This window comes from Trichomycterus rosablanca, chromosome 9 (genome assembly GCF_030014385.1).
Source record: "Trichomycterus rosablanca isolate fTriRos1 chromosome 9, fTriRos1.hap1, whole genome shotgun sequence".
NCBI classification, from domain to species: Eukaryota; Metazoa; Chordata; class Actinopteri; order Siluriformes; family Trichomycteridae; genus Trichomycterus; species Trichomycterus rosablanca.
The window spans coordinates 26,280,324-26,305,398 of record NC_085996.1 but is presented as its reverse complement, the minus strand read 5'-3'; the positions used below and the strand labels follow the sequence as shown (position 1 = coordinate 26,305,398).

General features: G+C 40.9%; 1 protein-coding gene across 3 annotated transcripts in view; it reads right to left on the bottom strand.

The window, feature by feature from the left end:
• Nucleotides 1-22,291, bottom strand: part of plpp3 (phospholipid phosphatase 3) — a 67,554-nt gene extending 45,263 nt beyond the window's left edge. For 2 of the 3 annotated variants that reach the window (XM_063002163.1, XM_063002162.1), the window contains exon 1: nt 21,849-22,291. In XM_063002163.1, coding sequence (XP_062858233.1) covers nt 21,849-21,984 — 136 coding nt within the window. In that variant the 5' untranslated portion in view covers nt 21,985-22,291. Of the gene's footprint in view, nt 1-1,384; nt 1,465-21,848 lie in introns of those variants that run through there. The other variant, XM_063002164.1, reaches the window with a different exon arrangement.
• Nucleotides 22,292-25,075: the final 2,784 nt, after the last annotated feature.

The window sequence follows — 25,075 nt, the reverse complement described above, 5'->3', positions numbered from 1 at the left end:
GTGGTGGTATTGGAAATTGAACCAGCAACCTTCTGATTACTAGTCTAGTACCTTAACAATTGAGCTACCACTGTCCATTATGTAAATGGAAGGAAAAACTCCTATTGTCTATTTTCAGCTAGTTTTTAAGACTTTTAAACCTACAAAGCACTGCTGTCACTGTTTTAGTTTTAATGTGGGTGATAAACAACATATTGATTATTTAAAGCCCATAATCTGTATAATGGACGTTCCCTTTAAAAAGTGAAAGGAGGGCGCCCAGGTGGTGCAGTGGGATATTCCGCTAGCACACCAGCACCGTGTTTCTAAACTCCTCGGTTCGAAACTAGGTGTTGCCACCGGTCGGCTGGGCGTCATCTGACGGGCATAATTGCCAGTGCCTGCAGCAGATACTAATTGGCCACCGTATCTGCAGGGTGGGGGCCGGACTATGTGTGGGTGGGTCTTCATACGCTGTGTAAGGACCCTGATTGGCGGAAGAGACGCATGTGCAGAAAGCAGGGGCGAGAAGAGGAGGGCTGTACACGTGTCTGAAGAGGCTTACACAGCGACGTGCTCTCCTTGGATGCAATCTGGTATCTCTCAGCAGTGGAAGACAAAATTGAGTGTGCTAAATCAGGAGGAAAATGGGGAGAAAATGCATTAAAAAATCTGTGATATAAGGCTAAATGCATTGTAGTTACTGGAAATCAATAAGGAAGTGTAACTGGTTTATTCAGACCCTTTTTAGCTGAAATTAGTGTTTGTTTATGCTAAGTAATTAAACAGAATGCTCAATAATACATGCCAGTTATTTGTTAAAGCTTCTACAAACAAGCACTATGTTGTCCTGAAGATTAAGAATATAGAATGCTAACTCTGACAAGATGTATAGAACTGTCAAGATTTCAGGATGCCCATATTGAAGGTCTTTAACACTCGACAGAATTCGTTTAACTCTGGATAATAAAATTAGCATTAAAACTAGATTGATGATTCTTAGATGAGAGGATTTTCCCAAAGGGCGTGAAAGTGCAACGGTCCATTGTGAGGAGTGCTGAGGAAACCCACGTACCCATGTTGCTCGGACTCCACAGAAAACGTAAAGATTGGCAAGTGAGTAGATTACAAAGGTATAGACCTTAAGCCTGAGTCAATCAACAGCACACATGCATATAAACGTATAAAGGGACACGCAGTCGAATTCGGGGTTCTGTTAAACAACACAAAGACATCACTGACAGCAGTAAGACAGATCAGCTCAGGGACAGAGGTCAGCCGCGCTGGCATTTCCGCTTAAAGCACAGAAATAACAATCACAAAGTAAAAAAAAAACAGATTCTGGACTTTAATAGAAGACCAGCAACAGAAGTTGAACCCACTCGCAGACAATATAAACACTCACGTTTTGACCTTGAAACTTGCCCACGGTGATGCTGACTGTGCTACAGGGGCATACAAAGATTAAAGACGCTGACAGCCAATCAAACCTGTCAACGCTATGCAAGCAAACCATCAGAGAACGTAGCTTGAACGGCGGATAAGCTGGCTAAACTTATTCTAGAGTTCCTTCTTTAATTCTTATGAATCACCCTGTGTAAATGATTTAAGATTAGTGGTGTCACTTCAACAGTCTAGTCAACTAGTTCTAGAGATGCTCAACTGCCAACTATTTTCATTTATCCAAAGCGACTTACATTACAGTTTTCATGCTGAGCAATTGAGGGTTAAGGCAGTGGTGGGGCTTGAACCAGCGACCATCTGTTTTTCTCCCATTTTCTCCATGGGGATAATCGAAACCCTTTTCCACCCATGCACTCTGCACAGGCACCTCCCACAAGACCCCTCCTACATATTCCGGTCATCCCTCCCTGCAGGCACTGCCAATTATGCCCGCTAGATGGCGCCCAGCCGACTGGTGGCAACGCTGTAAAAGTGCTCGATGTGCGCCTCTTAGGAAAGCTAAGCGGCACGGCCACACTCCATAGGAAAGAAAGGCACATCTGGCGCGAACATGGTCTTGCCGCTTCTCATGTGAATGGGTCCTAACTCTTACCCCTTTCCCTTTGCATTAACAACGATTGGCTGTTGTTCAGGGTTAGAGGGTAAGAAAGTCGGATCATAGGTCCTCATAACTGGTGCGACTGCGGCCCCTGCTGGCTGACTGATGGCGTCTGCACAGGGCTGAGGAATAATGCTGATGGGGGTGTGGCCCTCCGTACACAGGGCTCGTCAAGTGTATGAACTCGACTCGATTCGACTGATCTGTACTGACTGTACGTGCCGGAGGGGGCGCATGTCAGTTGAGAGGCATCCTCAGTCAGCGGTGAAGGGTCGAATCAGTATATTCAGGGTAATTGGACACGACTAGACTGGGGGATAAAAAGGGGGGGGGGGAGGGGCAAGTTTAAGGGTACAGTTTTCTTGAAGGAGTTCAGGAGTTTAGAATCTCGGCGCTAGTGTGCTAGCGGAATATCCCGCTGCACCACCTGGGCACCAACTAGTGAAAGGAACTCTACTACCTGTTTACTATTAGAGCCTATTAAATAGACTGATTGACAGAGTGATAAACTGTAATGGCAGCTTGTGAGGCCAATAAAAATGAGCTTAGCATTCAATGCCATTTACAACTTTCTCTCAGACTTCTTCTTTGCCCAAGGGCGACCCTGTACCCGCGGTGGAGAAATATGTTTCTACCAATTCTGCTGACGCATGCAACAAGCAGTCTGACATACTTTCTAAGAAGTAAAAGGAAATGTGTCACACTAAGTATTAGTTTGCTATATTAATCATCACTCGTTTTATGTGGGTTTGTGCTTGCTTTAATCTTTATATCGTGTTCGGGTCAACTCCTTATATGGCTGTTTCTTGTACAGTCATACCCTAAACTCGAAATCTTTGAAACCGGATGTCCTTTGGTTCGGCATTTTCTTTTTTCCCCTTTTTCTCCCCCTTTAGTGCATCCAATTGTTCAATTTGCATCGTGGTTCCTCTCTGTCTATGCCGAACCCTGCCCTGACCGAGGAGATCAAAGCTAACCCATATCCCCTTCGAAACATGGGCAGCAGCCGGATGCATTTTTACCACCCACACATTGATGAGTGTTGTGCCACCTTGCGTTGCATGCGGAGAGACACACCCTAAGGGCACTCTTCCTCATCTCTGTGCAGGCGCCTCTAATCAGCCGGCAGAGGTCGTAATCTCATTCTGACAGAGAGAGACCCACATCCGGTTCTTTGTCCCGCCCCCCAACTGAGCAACCGGCCAATCGTTGCTCATACAGCCACTCAGGCTTGAACCAGTAAGGCAGAGCTGGATTCGATACAATGTACTCAGAATCCAGCTCTGGTTGCAGCGTGTCTTTTTACCGCTGCGCCACCTGAGCGGCCCGGTTCGCCATTTTTTCATTAGGTTTTATTTTATACCCAATTGCGTTATGCTTCCTCTCTACTGGAGCTAACCCCCGCCCCGAATGAGGAGAGCGAGACTGTCACACACCCATCCGACACATGCGCAGTAGCCAACTGCATCTTTTCATATGCTGATCAGCTTTGTGCACTGAGAGCCATGCGGAGGTCGTAATTTGCTCAGTTATGAGGAGTCCCTGTCCGGCTTGTCCTACCCTATGAACAACAGCCAATCGTTGTTCATGCAGCCGCCCAGCCCAGCCGGATGGCAGAGCTGAGATTCGATACGATGTATTCGAAATCCCAGCTCTGGTGTGTGTTTTATTGTATTTTTATTCAATTGTTTTTTATATTATATTTGTGGTATTTTTCAGTGTATAAGTGTCAAAAACAACCATGTTATTTTACATTAGCCAAAAATATATGCAGTTCCACAGGACAATGGAACACATGTCAGGTTTCCCATACATCCTTATGGAAAAAAATACCTTGAAACTCAACATCTATTAAACTCGACGCCACTCCCAGAACCAATAGACGTCGAGTTTCAAGGTACCACTGTACATGGGCTGTCCAATTTGGAATGTGCCCATTACCTATACTACTCAAATATGGGTCAGTGCAGTCAATACATTCATTCATTGTCTGTTTAGCACCACTTTATCCTATTCATGGTTGCAGAGGGTTGAATTTACTGGGTGAAAGGTGGGAAACACCCCAGACAGATTGGCAGTCCATCATAGGGCAAACACACATACCAACACATACATTTAGGAGGACTTTAGTATCTCTAATTAACCTGACTGCTTGTCTTTGGACTGTGGGCGAGAGCTCCTAAAACAAACCCACACTCCACCTGTGAACCAAACCCAGGACCTTCTTGCTTTGAGGCCACGATGCTACCCACCTAGCCACTGTGTCTCCCATGCAGTCAATACCCTACTTATTAAATTGAACTTCATTATAAAAAGACCACTGTCCAAGTAAAGACATAGAGAACAGTACACTTGATGCCAAACAGTGACCAGTAGTGAGATATAAGCTTTTTAGCTTAGTGGCATAGCCTAGTATTGTCATCAGTACTCCTCACAGAGAAGGGGTTTGTGTAGAATTAAGGTTTCAGCTTTACTGATTGGTTTGTCAACAGCGATCGTTTGGAGAGGAGGCCCCAGGGTCAGGGGTGAATCCCCAGTTCGAAAGCCTGACAAAGGGGGGTGTGAGAAGCCCATGAATAAGGGAACACAGCGCTGTGGGAATGGCCCTTCAGAGAATGAGTGGAGTACTGCCAGACCTCATCAGCTTGTGCCAAGGCAGCCAGGCCAGAATATATTTGGTGTGAGAGAGTGAGAGAAAGAGAGAGAGAGAGAGAGAGGAACAAATTCATTAATTACTCAAGGAAAGAGGCTGGAAGAGAGAATGGAGGAGGAGGCCAGAAACCATCCTGTAATATTCTAATATTCAGATATGCTCAACCCCCACCCCAATGTAACAACATAAAATGATAAACAAACATATTCCACTAACTAGCTTTGCATAATGTTAGAATCCATCAGTGTTCCCATCAGTTAGTGATAATGGTGGGAATGTTTTAGCATGAAGGCACTATGGTCGCTTGGTGGGTAGCACTGTTGCTTCACAGCAAGAAGGTCCTGGGTTTGATTCCCAGGTGGAGAAGTCTGGGTCCTTTCTGTGTAGAGTTTAAATGTTTCTCTTTCCTCCGGGAGCTCCGGGTTTCCTCCAACAGTCCAAAGACATGCAGTCAGATTCATTGGAGATACTGAAATTGCCCTGGGTGTGAATGTGTGTATTTATGTGATGGACTGGCAACCTGTCCAGCGTGTTTCCTGCCTTTCGCCCAGTGAATTAGACCCATCATGACCCTGAATAGGATAAAAGCGGTGGTAAAACAATCAATGAATTAATGTTTTAGAATGGCACGACCCCCCCATGTTTAGTTCTGATTTCATAATCATTTTATAAACATTTATTAATCATCACATAATAAAAAGCTACATCAGAGGGGGTTTAAAACCCTTCACACAATCTTTTGCCTATAATCTAGATGGCATATATTTAGGTCTGCATGTGTGAGAGAGTGTTACCGATCCTGCGTTTTATAAATATGCCCCAGCACTCGCTTCCCTGTCGTACCATGCTAAATTCCTCAGGAGTCAGAGGTGCATCTTAAGCTGGCACGGAATGTGCAGAGTATACACCAGTGGCACACACTATCACTTCAAACTGAAATTAATGCTCTCACTGACCCCTGTCCTATGAACTATAAACACAAAAATGTGTGGCCTTCCCGGTACGCTGCCTTCCTGGTGGCACAGGCACTGACCCTTACATAAACACAACACACACGTGCTCAAAAGTACGTACATATTTCACATTGTTATAGCGTTATATTTATCTTTTTGGCCGAAATAATAAAAATAAATAGCAGAATCCTGTGATCTGCTATGCATAATACTGAATCTATATGATATAGTAAAGTATATCTAGTATAAAACATGATAAGCGTGTGTTATTACTAAAACAGCTTGTCGTGCACTAGTATGCAAATAGAGACCATTTAGCAGCAACTCCCAGTGGAACAAGGCAGGAAATTATATGGGTGTTACCTACACCGTTCAGCCATAACATTAAAACCATCTCCTAGTTTCTACACTCACTGTCCATTTTATCAGCTCCACTTACCATATAGAAGCACTTTGTAGTCCTACAATTACTGACTGTAGTCTATTTCTCTACATACCTTTTTAACCTGCTTTCACCCTGTTCTTCAATGGTCAGGACTTTCCCAGGACCACCACAGAGCAGGTATTATTTAGGTGAAGGATCATTCTCAGCACTGCAGTGACACTGACATGGTGGTGGTGTGTTAGTGTGTGTTATGCTGGTATGAGTGGATCAGACACAGCAGCGCTGCTGGAGTTTTAAATAACATGTCCACTCACTGTCCACTCTGACCTAGTTGGTCCACCTTGTAGATGTAAAGTCAGAGACGATCGCTCATCTATTGCTGCTGTTGCTGTGAGTTGGTCATCTTCTAGACCTTCATCAGTGGTCAGAGGACGCTGCCCATGGGTTGCTGTTGGCTGGATATTTTTGGTTGGTGGAGTATTCTCAGTCCAGCAGTGACAGTGAGGTGTTTAAAAACTCCATCAGCATTATCCACTCATATTAGCACAACACACGAACACACCACCACCATGTCAGTGTCACTGCAGTGCTGAGTATGATCCACCACCCAAATAATACTACAGAGTAGTGGTCCTGTGGGGGTCCTGACCATTAAAGCACAGGGTGAAAGCAGGCTAAAAAAGTATGTAGAGAAACAGATGGACTACAGTCAGGAATTGTAGAACTACAATGGTAAGTGGAGCTGATAAAATGGACAGTGAGTGTAGAAACAAGGAGACGGTCATAATCAGTGTATATACAATGACAATCAAGCCATTCATTCTTTCATTCATGCATTCATTCATAATCCTGATTTGAATACTTCAATATTGAGTGTTTGCCAATCCCGATCCTGATCCGAGACAGAAGTCCTCACAATAACCAAGCCAGCTTTTGCAAATCAATTTCTGATAGGATTTGGCATGTTTGACCCATATATGCCCTGATTTCAGATCTGAAAATCCCTAATAATAATCAATTAAATAAAAATCATTGCATAGTTTAGTTGTTTCATGTCTGCTATTGTTACTGATACAATTTCTCTCACAGACACAGAGAGCCACTCAACATTGTCCAAACAAGCTGCTGAGCTCAGCGTAGCTATTGACAGTGTCATACTTTCCTTTCTCGGTCCCTCAAAATATCAAGCGTGATGTGGGGTCAGGGCTGGCCACAACCTGCTCACACACATCAAATTCCCCTTACAAATATCAGCACCAGTACAAGTCTCTATATTTATATTGAGACACTATAAATATAATATGTAAATCTACCTAGATTTAAAAATAGACCTGATTTTTAATCACACTGCATTGAAGCTGCTCTATTTTTACATTTTTGATCCCTATACCACCCACTATGAGTGCTTGTCGAATGCCAGCGAGGGACGTGTTTACCTAAGAGAGAACGTGGGCGTGCATAAATATCATTTACTGTGGTTTCCTTAGGGTAAATAAGGTGCCTCATGGTTTACCCTAACATGTCAAAGTAAGAGTCAGGGGACTTAAATTGTGAAACTGCAAACCCTAATTTGTCCCATCAGGAGGTCTGTAAACACACTTGAGTTTTACTCGTATGACCTTCACTATTTATTCTTCAAATTGGACCTTTTATGTCTGTTATCTTTGTTTATCCATTTTTCTTATTTGAATAAATCAGTCTGAAATTGAAATGTGTTGTGTGAGCAAAACAAGTGGTTTGGTTAAGTCAATAATTAAAAAAAATCATTCATTCATTGTCTGTTTTACCACCACTATATCCTGGTCAGTGTTACATTGGGTCTGATTCATTAGGCAAAAGGAAGGAAACACCCCAGACAGGTCACCAGTACATCACATAGCAGACACACACACTTAGGGCAAATTTAGTAGCTCCAGTTGGCCTGACTGCATGTCTTTGGACAGTGAGAGGAAACTTGAGCTCCGAAAAAAACCCCACACAGACACGGGGAAAACATACAAACCCTACAGAGAAAGGACCTTAAGGATTCAAACCCACCTTCTTGCTCTGAGGAGAAAGTGCTACCCACTGCGCCACTGTGCTGCCCCAACAAAATAACTTGTTTTTGTATAGTCAGTTAGGGACAATTATTCCTAATCAATTTATGACAGTATTAATTGGACTATTATTTTGTTATAATTGTTGTTATTATTACAATTACATCAATGGGTGCTTGCTTGTGGAAAGACTTCTCAGAAGAGTGGAGACTATTCCAGTTGATAAGTTGACTGAACAACTTCATGCTGATACCCATGGTTTGGGAATGGGATGTCCAACAAGTTTATGATTATACAGTATATTCACATACTTTGACCCACAGTAAGGTACTGGACTAGTATTCAGAAGGTTGCTGGTTCAATCCCCACATTACTGCCAAGCTGCCACTTTTTGACCCCTGGACAAGGCTCTTAATCCTCAATTGCTGGCATGGTATTTGGTCAATACAGTGGGTCACTTTGGATCAAAATGTCTACTAAATGCCATAAATGCAAGACATAGATAGATGGATGGGTGGATGGATGGGTGGGTGGATGGATGGATGGATGGATGGGTGGGTGGGTGGATGGATGGATGGATGGATGGATGGATGGATGGATGGATGGATGGATGGATGGATGGATGGATAGATAGATAGATAGATAGATAGATAGATAGATAGATAGATAGATAGATAGATAGATAGAGTAGTTTAACAAGCAAAATAAGAGAAACTAATACAAATACAAATTAAGCAAGTAAATAGGGTGTAGCGAATATACAACATGCATATATACAACGTATGGTATGCAAAAAAAACAGTATGTGCAAATTGTGCATCTGGTACATGTAATAGAAGCAGTAGTGTATCTATTCTTATAAATATTATGACATGTTCGCACTGAAACCCTGAGGCTACAGACTGAATGCTCAACAGTACGTAGACAATTAAGATCCTTAGGGGACTGGTAGCGCAGTGATTAAGGTACTGGAATAATTATCAGAAGGTTGCTGGTTCAGTTGCCACTGTTGGACCCCTGAGTCATAATTTTAGTTGGTTTGGATAAATGCTGCAAATGTAAATATAGATTGAGCTAACAAATACACTGCTGGACAGTCCCAAACACACACACACACACACACACACACACACTATTAAAAAACTGTATCCAGCCATACATACATCATTGTTCATGCTACTCGTCTAACTGTAGCTTTAGCTGTCTGCTTTAAATGAATGTGAATTGCTATGTATAGCAATGGGTATAATTTTACAGCCACAGCAGACACACTTTCTCTCTCTGTTGTTTCAATTTTGAGGAACATAGATGTTACTTGCTTTGATAAATTCATGAACTAATGAACCAGTATGGACACATATTGTTTCCAGTTCCTGTTTGTGGTCAAGCCCAGACAACCACAGCTTTGCATAGCACAAATAATATTTGGACCGGGTGGACAAACTGGGGATTGTGGGAATACAAAAGACCGTGCTTAAACATACATCCAGTTCAAAAATCCACATTTCCTGGACTCATACAGATAGCTAGTGGGTTACTTACACACTCATTCTCAGTTTGTCCCCATCTGCATGCTTAAGTGACACTTTACAGTGATCTCTAAATGGAATTCACAGTTCTGTCAAAACATAACAGCATTCCTTTTTTTACACTCAGAACAAGTGAGATGAAAGCAACATTACTGGGTTATTTTCAACAGTCTTGCCTTGTTTTGCATCTTTCACACATGCAGCCTTTAAATGGTAATTTAATGGGTTGCGCCCATTAACACATTAACCATAGAAGTCCTGGCACTCGCATAATAGTTTTACAATAGAATTTGTGTTTAATGTTTTTAACATTAATTCTCTCCTCTAAATGCTCATTATTGGACTAATGCATTGCCTTATAAAAGTATTAAGAGGTGAAAATAGAATAGAATGCCTTTATTTGTCATATATACATATACACTGATCAGCCATAACATTAAAACCACCTCCTTGTTTCTACACACACTGTCCATTTTATCAGCTTCACTTACCATATAGGAGCACTTTGTAGTTCTACAATTACTGACTGTAGTCCATCTGTTTCTCTACATACCTTTTAGCTTGTTCCCTCTGTCACCACAGAGCAGGTATTATTTAGGTGGTGGATCATTCTCAGCACTGCAGAAACACTGACATGGTGGTGGTGTGTTAGTGTGTGTTGTGCTGGTAGGAGTGGATCAGACACAACAGCGCTGCTGGGGTTTTTAAATACCGTGTCCACTCACATCATATCATACTAAATTATCTTTGTATTCATACTAGGTCTTATACATGTGATATACATCAGTCTATTTGAGATGTAAATTCCAGGGTGTAACTTATTGGTTAAGGAACTGGACTAATAATCAGATGGTTGCCAGTTCAAGCCCCACTACTACTATTAAGTTGCCACAGTTGGACCCCTTGAGCAAGACCCTTAAAGTGAACTGATATCATAATGCTGTCTACCTATCTATATATCATATTAAATTAGCTTTGGATTTGGACTAGGTCTTATAGGGCAAGCTGTAGTCTAGTGGTTAAGGTACAGGACTAGTAATCATAAGGTTGCTGGTTCAAGCCCCACCACTGCAAGGTTGCTGCTGTTGGGCCCTTGAGCAAGGCCCTTAACCCTCAGTTGCTCAGACTGTAACTGTAATTTAAGTCTCTTTGGATAAAGGCGTCTGATAAATGCTTATCCAGGTTTCTTATCCAGGTGAGATACATCACCCCACTTGGGATGTAAATCTTACTGGTAAAGTCCCAGACAAAAATGCACTTCAAAGGTTTTGCCTCTTTAGTGACCCAGGGGTGAGAAGGTTTTAACACAGATAGGCTAGACACAAACACAAGAATGCGGAACACCCAAAACCTAACCCAACACAGACAAGACATGCGAGAGGGGGTGGCTGAGGTGGCTCTTGGCCTTTTGTGACATAGACGCGGTTTGTTAAACAGATGCCCACACATGATTTCAGAATCCTTATTTCAGAACATGCACTTGTGAGCACACATACACACATGCTCCGGTTTCACAAAATCACATTCCAAAAACCACCCTGGAATTATAAACCCGCTCAGAAAACTGAGAGAAACTGTTCTGTACAGGCTTAAGTGGGATAAACAGCATGACTCCACTATGCCCACTGTTTCGATCCAGCACTTTATTCAGCTAGTCTACACACAATACCTTATTTACCGAAACAATGGATAATAGAATGTAATCACAGCCAGTGGGAGGAAACATAATGCAATAAACCTCACTGTAAATAACCGAATTATTCACTGTCTCTGTAGACAAGTCACAAACAAAAGCAGCAGGAGGGTGCTACAGTACATCCTTCCACAATCTCACCGATTTCCTATTGTTCTGCAGTACGGTTAGAATGCAGTAGTGAAGCGCATATGGTCTTGGTCAACTGGTGGCTGATAACCCTGGCTCACCAAAGAACGCATGCTGAGGTATTTAACAAAAAACAGAGGTACGTTATCACTACGCTGCTCCCCTGACGTCTGCAATCGGATTTGATAACAGGCATCGAGTAGGCTATACGATTTAAACACACCCACATAAGCCCATCTGCCTGCAGATGGTTTCGACTCATAAATCCTGATGCTGAGTCATTAAATCACATGCAGCAGTCATGTACATATGAGACAGAGTGGTTTGTTGAGTAAAAGACAACCTGAATCATCATTACAATGTCTATCATGCATTTACATTTGCAGCATTTAGCAGATGATTTCATCCAAAGCGACTTACAATTATCACTGAATACAATTTGAGCAATTGAGAAGTAAGAGTCTTGCTCAGAAGCCCAACAGCAGCAACTTGGTAAAGAAGGGGCTTGAACCAGTAACCTTCTGATTGCTAGTCAAGCTCTTAAACACTGAGATACCTAAAAAGAAATTATGCAATTCACATCGTACATTTACATTTACTGCATTAAGCAGACACGACTGACAGTATACAGTATTTTTAAGCAATTGAAGGTTAAGGGCCTTGCTCAAGGGCCCAACATTGGCAACCTGGCAGTTTGAACCAGTAACCGCTAGGCTACAATTGCCATTGTATTTACGACATTTAGCAGATGCTTCTATCCAAACTGACTAACAATGGTTACTGAATACAGGGCTTAGTTTAGTTTGTTCTGAACCACTGGACGGCACCCCTGGAGCTAACATATGCTTCCATTAAAAAATGATGCTCATGCTACTACTGCTACTACTGTGGGCATCTAAACGCTGTCGCAGAAATGTCTGGCTGGTATACATACGTCCAGAGACCCCACAATAGGATAGTGCCTCTATGATAAACAAAGGGATGTCAATCCTTTGTCTACGAGTGGTGCTAAATGCACACGTCTCAATTGAAGGGCACATTTTTCAATGTGTCCACCTGTTACTATTATAAATATGTATTTGAGCCGATATTTGTGTAAATATTTCTATTGTAAAACAGTCTTTAAGTACTGTAGAATTATATATTGCCTGCATATGCTATGTATTATAGCCAAATTTATTGAAACTATGGTGTTAATACATAGAAAAACAATCCCATTTAGCCTTCATCATAAGTCAAACCTAACCATTACACAGACGAGATCATACAGTAATTTGTAATCAGTGACCATGGCAGCCCATTTGAAATGATACTACAGTGTAAAGTTGGCATTAAAGACAATTGTCTGGTTTTGATGTGGTTTTATGGCAGCTATTATAAAACTAGTAGTGCATCCAACTCACAACGTCCAAACTCCTCTAACTGCCTAAAAAGTTCAGTTACTTTGCAAGTGTATTCATTATAATTGATTATGAATTATATCAAGACATTATTGACACTTGTGGCAGCAGCTAAGGGCTAATCATGATATTGATTAGTTGTAACTTAGTGATTAAGGTAGCCTAGTGGTTAAGGTACTGGAGAAGTATTCGAAAGGTCGCTGATTCAAGCCCCACCACTTCCAGGTTGCCACTGTTGGGCCCTTGCGCAAGACCTTTAAACCTCAATTGCTTAGACAATATACTTTCTTATAGCACTGTACGTCGCTTTAGATAAAAACGTGTGCTAAATGCTGAAAATGTGAACGTAAATATTAGTCATAACTAGAGATGTAACGATACACTCTACCCACGATGCGATACGATTCACGATACTGGGTTCACAAAAACAATTTTTTACCGATTTGTTTATAAAAGTTTCTTTTCATTATTTCTCTTTAAAATAAAATAAAATACTGTATTTGTGCTTATCTTTTATTTATCTAAATAATAAATGCCTTTTTATTTCTAAGCTAGGTACAAACTATGCCAAATAATGCTTATTGTGTTTTGCTTATTCTAAAACCAATTCAACATTATATAAATAAATGAATAATAAATGAATAATACAAATAAAGAAAGTATCCTCACATAAATAAATTCAGCTGGAAAATTCCGAACCTGGCAACCCTGTAGTGACGTCAACCAGGCGAGGTGAATAGTGCTAATGCCCTCTGCTGTTTAAAGTGAATATCTATTTATCTTAAATGAATAACTGATTCGAATCGTGGCACATCTGCACCGATTTTCAACTGTCTTGTGGTGCATCGTTACATCCCTATTCATAACATAAGGTCATTTTAAACAAGGCATTATGTTATGTTATTACACAAGTTATGAATAAATCTGGGCATAAGGCATATGGAAACTAGAGTAAGCTTGTTACTATAATACGTTTAAAAATTAGCATTGACACGCTGACTTAATAATAATTACAACTGTCACTACTTGAGGACATTGTTATTTTACTGAATATTAATTGATATGGCAACTTCAAGCAACATCAGATTCACATGGTTATCATTTTTGAAATAATAAAACCTAAACGTTCCTATTCTGAGCAAAATCACACAAAACAGCACAACACTCATTCCAAATCATTCTGTCTCCAATATAGAGTAACCAATAGTGCACATAGCAGCACAGTATAAACAATACTTCACGGCCAATTGGAAAGTTTTCTGTGTAATCCTGGTGTTTCAGTCCTAAATTATGTCCCCCGCTCTGGTGGAAAGTGGTTTCTAATGTGTACGTTTCAGTCATCTCTGCCTGCGATCTGCTCATCTCGCTGGCGCCTGGCTGATGTCGTCTCTGTGTATGTTAACCCTGGCGTGTTTGCAAACATACAGCTTAACTTGTAAATGCGCCAAACGCCCCGGCACCGGGACTAAAAATAATACAGACAAATAACTACACAACATGAGGGATTGAAATATAGCTTCTGCATTGTTTGACCGCTGGCAGAACTCCTCAGAACTTCTCCACGCCAGCTTCGAATGAAGACGGATTACTCGTCAAACAAATAAGCAACGTTCTGACTCTGAAGTGTAACGTTAGCAGGATAATTGACGAAGCTTCAGCGTGGACTTATAGTAAAAGGACTTCATCAGTCATTTGCCAGACCAGGGTTTCCTGGATACCGTGTCAACTTTAGGTTGCAATTACAACCTGGTGAATGAGGAAAAAGGAAGAGGGAAAGAATGCACTAGAAAGACGCTTTGCACTCAAGGAACTGGTCTGTTAAAGAGAGAGGGATTAGGTTTCACAGCACAGCTGGCCACATCTAGGGCAAAGAGTGGAAGAAATATAAGGAGGGCGAGTGAGAGAGTAAAAATTGGGCGAGAGAGCAAAACAACCTTTTCCTCTTCCCACCCTTTCCTGAGTTTAGTTTTGAATAATCCCGGGCCAAAAAATTATACCAGATGTCGCATTAGGAGCAGCGACGGTGCTGACCTGCAGCAAAGTATTCGAGAAATTTTGGAAAATATTTACAGACGTGGCAGATTTGCTCCGCGGTGGATTGAGGGGTTAACACGGCCGTGCTAAATAAGAGAACGTCCCACAGGTTCTCCAGTATGTTATAACTCTACCCAGCATGCCTGTCTTTACCTTTCTACAGATCAGATTCATTATAATTAATTATGAATTATATCAAGACGCTATTGACACTTGTGGCTAGGGATGTCCCGATCCGATCTCAAAGATCGGAATCGGGCCCGATCAAGGCATTTTTTAACTGATCGGTATCGGCTTTACTAAGCCCGATCCTAAGCCGATCCTTCGTTTTACGTCAGCGGTCAAGCAGGTGTCGTAAACAGAGAGTCCAACAGCAAAGTGTAATGTCTGCAATGCGAGCGTTTCATGAAGCGGTAGTAGCAGAGCTGCGTTCATTACTGTAGAATTTTACTATTTATATGGTGTGCGAGTCAAAGATCACTCCGGTTTACAAAACAATAACTTTTAATCCGACTATGAAAACTTCAGGACCATAACGTACAGCGTTACCATGTTACAAGACTGATTGACATCTCAGTATTAAGCACTCTGATTGGCTTAGTTACAACATGCCTACAAGTACGGTGGCTCATAAACAAACCAGATATCATTTAACCAAACGATCTACCAATTTGATACGGCACCTAAAAAATAAACCCTCAGCCGAATACAGCGAGTTTATTATTATATGATGAGAAGAGGAACCGGCTGTCCGCTAACACGGCAGAGATGCTGATTTTCCTCAAAAAGAACCTTCCCTTTATTTTGAGTGTTCTAGTTTTCCTACTACAATGCTGCACTAAGTTTGTTTACTTTTATTTTGTAAAAATAAAAGAACATTAAGCAATAGCTTGGATGCAGGCAATTTTTTCCTACAGAACTGCAGAGCTATTCAGTTGTTAAACATATACATTGGATTAATTTGAATGACTGTAATGTACTTGAAGTGTGCACTGTGTGAACAGTATTATCTAGTTCTTATCTAGACAATATCTAGAAAATACAAGTATCGGTTTGAGACTCGGTATCGGATCGGGGTAAAAATTTACGATCGGGAACAAAAAACGTGATCGGGACATCCCTACTTGTGGCAACATCATATATGGCTAATTGTAATAGTTGTAACTTAGTGGTTAAGGTAACCTAGTGGTTAAGGTACTGGAGAAGTAATCAAAAGTCGCTGGTTCAAGCCCCAACACTGCCAGGTTGCCACTGTTGGGCCCTTGAGCAACACCTTTAAACCTCAATTGCTTAAACAGTATACTGTCTTATAGTACTGTAAGTCGCTTTGGATAAAGACTTGTGCTAAATGCTGAAAATGTGAAAGTAAATACTAAAATTGTAAAATATTTACAGACGTGGCAGGTTTGCTCCACCGTGGATTGAGGGGTTAACATGGCCATGCTAAATGAGAGAACGTCCCACAGCTTCTCCGGTATGCTATAACTCTACCCAGCATGCCTGTCTTTCCCTTTCTACAGATCAGAGAGAAGTTATGAATGGCCGAAAATCAAAACTGCCAATCCTTTTTTCTCTTACTTTGATCACAGCCTAACCCAGGTGGGGAAAAAAAAGAACCAGGTGGTTCTTGTGTTCTTTTAACTTTTAAAACCCCAATGACCACAGACAGGCACCCCTTTCACCTTAAGGCATAAACAAACAATCACGTGGTAGAGTCCGGGTCTTTAAAGTTTCCTGAAGTCAACTAGGTGCCTAGATGAGAGTTTGAGTTGTTCTCTTGCAAAACTGGTTAAAATTCAAAGACTGTGCTCGAGCCCAAGCCTTGAATGGCGTCCCAGATCTATTGTGTCTTTAAAGAAATTCAACGGAACACAATGGAGCTTAGGTGAGGGCTGTTTTTAGAATGTGGCTTCCTGTGAATGCGCCAGCGAGCATGGTTCTCCATAACAAACATCCCATAGGGGATCAAAGGTCATTACGCATTCTAATGCTGCAAAAACAATTACAGTTCAACTTTCCCCCACACACCACCACCACTACCCTTCAGAAAAAAATATAAGATAAACCAGTCATGCTAGATCACCAGAACACCACAGATATAGTGTGAAAGGGAGGGTGGGAGTAAAAGAGGTGGCTTTGGCATGTACAGGAATCCAACACCCCTACCCTGACCGTACTAGATGTAGGGGGTGGGATTAATCTCCAGGAATGAACCTCTAATGCTTTACTGTGCTATTGTATGCTAATGGGCAGGCCCAAGCTACACTCTCTTCGCAGGAGCTCCATGGGAGACCAGGCTCCTTAGACAGAGATCTGCCCTGACTGCTCGCATTCGCAGATTTACTTTGACACTGCTGAATGAAGGCTGTTTCATGCTTCCACAGACAGAATGATAAGAGAGATATGAAGGGTCTAGTCATCGGGGCATCTTGAAATGTCTTTAAGTAAGCTTAGTCAACTGGGATTCTTGTCTGATCTTGAATTGATGGGTATACTATGGTGGAAATGCTAGCACTGAAGTGACAAACCAGTTAAAAAGATGACAAGTCCATTTCACTTGACTGTACAAGAGAATGTATGATGAATGTCCAGCATTAATGTATGGGAAAGATAGATAGCACAGCTCCTCTGCATTTACAGATTTACTCCTGCTTTGATGATAGACTACAGCTACATTTTCCAATTTCACATTCCGAATTATAAAGATATCAAAGTTCTTAAGAGTATCTGGAAGTATTTAAAGGCAACCTGGCTTTTGGTCTTCTAAACAGCTGCGATTCTATTCCTTGTAAGAGGAAAAACTAGACCGCAAGTCCTGTTGCCTGGATTGCTACTTGCCATGAGCGAATATTCACACATTATAATACAGAGGAGACAGCACGCACCAGATGGAACCCCAAGCATCCAGCATCTTCTGCACAAAGCCCATTCAATAGAACATTCTTCAAGTAGCCCACAACCTTGCAGGCCCCCTCTCTGAGTCTCCATCTTAATGAGTCTCTTCTCTTTCACAACACCATCCTCCCCGCAATATAAAGCACTGCAACCACCCCGTCTTTAACATCACAAAGAGCGTGGTAGACGGTGCCCCGCTTTTGATGCGCACAGTCCACGCCAGTGCCAACCTTTAATTGGGACAGGAAGTCGGTTTAAGTGGAAGATTCGCTCCATATGTGGTTTTACGCTGTTTGTGTCGACACAAACCACATATGAGAGTCTCGTTTTGGTTTGTTTGAACGTTCATGTAAAACAAGCACTATAAAATCTTTGTATATGTGTGTGTCAGCTTCAATTAGAAAAAAGATATGAATGGAGGGGGTCTTGGGAAGCGTACAACATGAACATGTTGTCCCTGCCAAGGATTCATAGCAGCCACAAAAACAATGGTGTGCAAAACATAGTTGGCACCTATGCCAAAGCTGCACAAATAATGTAATATAATGCAAGTTGTGAAAAAAAGAAGCAGCTGAAGCCACTTTATTCAGATTTTACCCATATTTTAGCCATTCTTGTCCACATTCCCATGAACAAAAAGGCCAGAGGGGCACTAGGGATGCCTCTCTGCTTTGAGAGAAAGCTGATATGATGCAGGGTAGGGGTTTGAAAAGAGATTTGGCAACTGAAGAGGGGATTTGAGGAGAGGGTGCTGGAGGAATGTGTACTATTGGGATAAAGGTTTGTTAATCCTTGAATACTGACCCACATTTGGGAGGATACGAATTAATAATTCTGGGTAAGAACAAATATATTTCCTCTTACATACAAAATGTACATACAAAACTGCTACAGTCGCAAACAATACTTTTTCTGTGCCAGATCCACCTGCAACAGTAAATTTAATTCACTATACGTCAGTCAGTCGAGATTAAGATACTAGGTATGAAGCTCTAGCATTGGGTTAAATAGTATCTCATCCAGCATACTACTCACTGACTGACACTGGAGATAGCTAACAGCATTAACTCTGTGATGGTTTCCAGGCACAAAACAATAAGAAGGCAAATCCAGGCTTTCACCACCCTTCAGACAGTTTGTAGGAGTGCCAGACTGGATTGTTTGCCTTTTAATTGGTCTGTTTTAACAATTTGTTGGAAGGAAACATAAAAAGCTAAACCAAACAAAACAAACTTCTACTTTTGTGAATTCTAAATGACTGATTTGAGCTGGAAAAGGCCAAACCAATTTGGCAACTTTGCATTTTGAGATGCAACTGTATGAGGAATATTTTTGTACCTTAGAAACTATGCATGTCTGTGCAAACAAAACTTGATCGCTCTAAAAAAAAACAACAAATTAAGTTTTCTATTCAAATGCACTTGCTAATCATTTTTCTATCTTCAATATTTAATGTATCAATGGTTGTTTTATTGCTTTTACATAAATATACATGCACATATACATACGAAAGTATATTTTTAAATTAAAGACTATTTACACATTACTTACACTGTACATGGGGTCATAGGTGACATGATTTTTATAGATTAAATGACTTTGTTGCTGCACCAAAATTGTATTCTGTGTTATCATCTTACTATATATGGTGTGTATCCTGCCCTACGCCATAATGTGTAGCAAAATCTAACCACAACATAAACACGTGTGACAAAAAAACATACAAATTAAGTGTAATAAAAGTGTAAATAAATTGTGCAGGCAATACAAATGAACTCAGGAATATTTTCTACTGATCACCAAATGAATCTTGGCTAATGGAACCATTCTGATGGGTGACTGATTAGTTTGATGATTATTAAAATTAAGTACACCACATGCTATGACCTTATCACTTCTTTCTCACTTGTATATACTAAACAAATGAAGCAGAATCTGAAAATGAAGTTCTGAACTAAATTGATGTTGAATCTTGATGTTCTTATAGATACTCAGATAAAAATTAATTAATTTGTTAAATAAAAATATAATTGTACATATAATTGTGTATATATAATTAAAAGTCCAATAAGGTTGATTCTGAATTTCAAAACTTGAAAAGCTTCCAGACATCCACCCAAAACTTTAGCTAAATTAAAGAACACACCAATTCATTTGCTTAATTAAATTAGTGTTGATTAACCTGGTACTTTGTGAGTGAATAAGTTATTAATGCTCAGATTTATTTTCCCCAACTTCTGACTCTAGGCTGTCTTTAACAACTGTCAGTGCCAAATGCTGCAATCCAATTGTACCAACGCTCCTTGTGTGGAACTAAAAAGATAAATAAAAGCCTGCTGTTTATCATTAAAGTGTTAGAGCACTAAACAATAATGTTGAACTAGCAGGGCATTGTGTGTCCGGCCCCCGATAAGCACCTTTCTAACGACCCTTGTATCTGCCTATACAGATAATGCACAACTTTACACTTCCCAAGTGTCAAGCGCTCCAAGCGTCTAAGTGATGTGAAATTTGCACTTTACAGAGGGGATCTCAAATAGATTTAAATATCAAAAACCACTAAGTGTTGCTTTGATCACAGTCATTGCATAGTAATAAATACAACGTAAATATGGAATATTTTAATGTATGTGTTATATTTCATGATAATATATGTACATCACTTTTCTAAAGGACATTTTTAGTGGAAATGACTACACACTATGTGTGCAATTTTTTTCACTTAATTTTGTTTGTTTTAAATATCAAAAGCCAGCAAGTGTTGCTTTGTTCACAGTCATAGATGCAAAATAAATATAGAATATTTTAATGTATGTGTTTTGGTTTACGATAATATATGTACATCACTTTTCTAAAGGGAATTTTTATTTTTTTATTTGTGTGCAATTTTTCACTTAGTTGCATTTTTACAAATTTTGTTTCTTTCATACTGGGGCGGCACGGTGGCTCGCCTCTCAGCAAAAAGGTCCTGGGTTCGATTCCCAGGCGGAGCGGTCCGGGTCCTCTCTATGTGGAGTTTGCATGTACTTTCCATGTCGGTGTGGGTTTCCTCCAGGGGCTCCGGTTTCCTCCCACAGTCCAAAGACATGCAAGTGAGTTGAATTGAAGATACTAAATTGTCCATGACAAAATGTGTTTGACATTTAAGACTTGAACTGATGAATCTCGTGTAAGAAGAAACTACCTGTACTTTCTTGTCCTGAATATAACCAAAGTGTGTAAAACATGATGTTAAAATCCTAATAAATAAATAAATAAATAAATACATATCAAAAGCCAGCAAGTGTTGCTTTGTTTACAGTCAGTGCATAGTAATAAATGCAAATAAATATAGAATATTTTAATGTATGTGTTATGTTTTACGATAATATATGTACATCACTTTTCTAAAGGAATTTTTTATTGCACTATGTGTGCAATTTTTTCACTTAGTTGTATTCTTACAAATTTGTTTCTTTCATACTGGGGCGGCACGGTGGCTCGCCTCCCAGCAAAAAGGTCCTGGGTTCGATTCCCAGGCTGAGCCGTCCGGGTCCTCTCTGTGCGGAGTTTGCACGTTCTTTCCGTGTCTGCGTGGGTTTCCTCCGGGGGCTCCGGTTTCCTCCCGCAGTCCAAAGACATGCAAGTGAGTTGAACTTAAGATACTAAATTGTCCATGACAAAAATGTGTTTGACATTTAAGACTTGAACTGATGTATGTAACCAAAGTGTGTAAAACATGATTTTAAAATTCTAATAAATAAATAAATACATACCAAAAGTCAAGTGAGGTGAACTGAAGATGTGTTTGACATTTAAGACTTGAACTGATGAATCTTGTGTAAAGAGACTACCTGTCCTGTCGTGAATGTAACTAAAGTGTGTAAAACATGTTAAAAATCCTAATAAATAAAGAAATATCAAAATCCAGCAAGTGTTGCTTTGTTTACTGTTAGTACACAGTAATTAATACAAACTAGAAATGCAATCAATACATGTGCTGCCAAAAGAAGCGCTCTCTAGATCCCTGTTTAATCCTATGGGTGCATTTCATGATGGGGTTTATGCTGAGTTGAAAAATGCGTTTACTCACAAGCAAACTTTTGCTCTGTTAGACTCACCTAATAGAAGACAGAAGATATCCAGTACTATCAACATTTTTCTCTTTTTGGTGCTGGTGCCGTTGTTGTTGAAGGACGATGTGCCGCCGTTTCTCGTTTCAGTTGCCATCGCTTTTTCGTACATGTAAGCTTGCATGCAAGATCCGATCTTCTCTTTAAACCAAATCTGATCTCACAGACACAGAGACACAGAGAGCGCCTGCCAGTCCCACAAACTCGGTATTAAGGAGGTGTCAACAAAGTCCTACAAAGTAAGGAAGAATTCCAGATATCCCTTCAAAACGTGATCGACTTTTTTCAGTTCATTCAATCACCTGCAACCAACGCAAACGCAAACTTGATTCCAGTTGTGAGATCACGTGTATTACAGGGTTCTCGCTGGAGCTTTAATAACACTACTCCAGCTCTCACTCCACTTTTAAGAATCTTTGCTTGCTCTGCTCCTCCTGTTTTGTCCCTGGACTGTTGGTGTTGAGAGAAATGAGAGGAAAAGCTCGGCCCCTTTCCCTCCCCCTGCTCCTCCTCACATGCAGTGCCTGACCAGGGTCGTGCTTCAGTAATGGCGCGCAGTGGAAAGTGCTGCATGTGCTCTGTCAGGATTACCGGCACCAGTGCAGCTCAGTTTAAACCCAGCATAAACGAGTCTGCATTGGTTTGTTATGTAATGCTACACCGGAAAGAGGTTGTGAAATCATGTTCACCTTAAATCTCAGATGTGTCATAACAGATCGATGTAGGCATGTCATTACAAATAAGCGCAGTGTCTGATAAGTTTATGCAGAGTAGACAAGTTTAGTCATGTATTTTCGCTTATACACATCTATTATACAACCCTTCAAGTATATAGTGGTAGGTCAGCAGTTAATGCCAAGTTCACACTACACGACTTTCCAAGTCGTCAGGTCGCTGTACAGTTCACACTACACGACTGATCGGCGATAGGGGGTTTCACACTACACGATCCATCGCCAACTGGAATCGCAGACGAGCAGAGCGAAAATCAGGGCAAAAATCATGTAGTGTGAACTAGGCATAAGGTACCGGATTAGCAATCATGAGGTTGTCGGTTCAAGCCATCGCCAAATTGCCACTGTTGGCCCCCTGAGCAAGGCCCTAAACCTCAATTTGCATCAAGTAGCTTTGGATAAAAGCGTTAGCTAAGTGCCATAAATAGAACGCTTAAAGATAGTCATTTTGATTACCTGATACTGAATTTATTATTTAATTCATTCATCCATTCATTTACTTCTTTTCTCTTAGACAACTATTATACAACACTTTAAGAATAAAGCTTGAAGATAGTAGTTTTGATCACCTGACACTTTATTCATTCGTTCATTCATTCATAAATTTTTTTTCTCTTATGCCAAGTTTACACTACACGACTTTCTGATTTGCCGAGTCGCTGTACAGTTCACACTACACGACTGAATCTCTTGCACTCGGGAGTCTTTCAGTCGGTGTATATTTCACACTACACGACTGATCGGCGATAGGGGGTTTCACACTACACGATCTATCACCAACTGGAATCGCAGGCGAGCTTCTCTGCTCTCCCAAATATCGTTTTGACACGAAAACAAACGCGAGAAGTGACGAGGGGTTTAATGATACCACGTCCAAAAATGCACGTCAAGAAGTAGTGAGTGATCAAAGTTGTTTGTGCGCTGATGTGCAGCGTAAAATCGAGGAGGAAAAATAAATGAATCTGAGTGGATTTGGCTGCGCGAACAGTTTGGATTGTTCTATAGTAAGTTGGAGGTTAATTAATATTTTTGCAATTAAATGTTGGTGTTTTGTAGAGAACGTGTGTATGCCGATGTATTCTGATATAAACTATATTACGCCCCTGTCCCACCTGTTTACACTCCTCTCCCGCGTTTCTCCTCACGCTGTATCTTGCGTTCTAATTGGCTGTTCGACACAGCATTCACTGCCAGTCGGGCAACTCAGATCAGATATCTGACATGCTAGAAATCTCGATCCGGTCGCCAAGTGCTCGGCAAACGCCGAGTTGCTCCCGAGCCGGCAAATCTAGCGCCGACCAGTCGCCGAGCGAAAATCAGGGCAAAAATCGTGAACTACGCATTAGAGACATCTATTATACAATCCTTTAGGAATAAAGCTTAAATATAGTCATTTTAATCACCTGACACTTTATTCATTCATTCATTTATTTATTTATTTTCTCTTGGAGGCATCTATTATACAACCCTTTAAGAGTAAAGCTTAAAGAAAGTTGTTTTGATGAGCTGACACTTCATTCATTCATTCATTCATTCATTCATTTTTTCTCTTAGAGACATCTATTATACAATCCTTTAATAATTAAGCATTCATTTTTTGTCTAATACATTCATTTATTCATTCATTCATTGTCTGTTGAACCACTGCTTTATCCTATTCAGGGTTGCGGTGGGTCTGATTCACTAGGCAAAAGGTAGAAAACACCCTGGACAGGTCACCAATCTATCACAGGGCATAATCATCATATAATCATCATTATCATCATCATCACTTGGCCCCCCCCCCCAATTTTCTCCCCTAATCTAGTTGTGTCCAAAAGGACGCCTCTCAACTGACATACGCCCCCTCCGGCCCGTACACTCAGTACAGACTGCATTTTTCACCTGCACGAGTCGAGTTCATACACCGACGGGCACTGTGTACGGAGTACTGTGTGCCACATCCCCATCAGCATTATTCCTCAGCCCTGTGCAGGCGCCATCAGTCAGCCAGCAGGGGCCGCAGTTGCACCAGTTATGAGGACCTATGATCCGACTTTTTACCCCTAACCCTGAACAACAGCCAATCGTTGTTCATGCTGCCACCCAGCCCAGTCGGAAGGCAGAGCTGAGATTCGATACGATGTATTCGAAACCCCAGCTCTGGTGCGCTTGCGTACTTTACCGCTGCGCCACCTGAGCGGCCATGCATTCACTTTCTTATGTCTAGTGGCAGTTTAGTGCCAGTTTACCTCCTGCAGGTTTATTTATTTATTTCAATTGCTGGAAGCAATAATAATAATAATAATAATATGTTGTTGTTGTTGCACAGCTTTTAAAACCTGGGATTGATTCTTGCTTCTGTTAACTGTGCACAAGTGCATGATGGAGTAAATATGTAATTGTATGTGGTCACCTATTATTATTGTTATTATTACTATTACTATCACTATTATCAGGAGTAGGCTATTGTAATGCTATGATAAGGTGCCATACCACTAC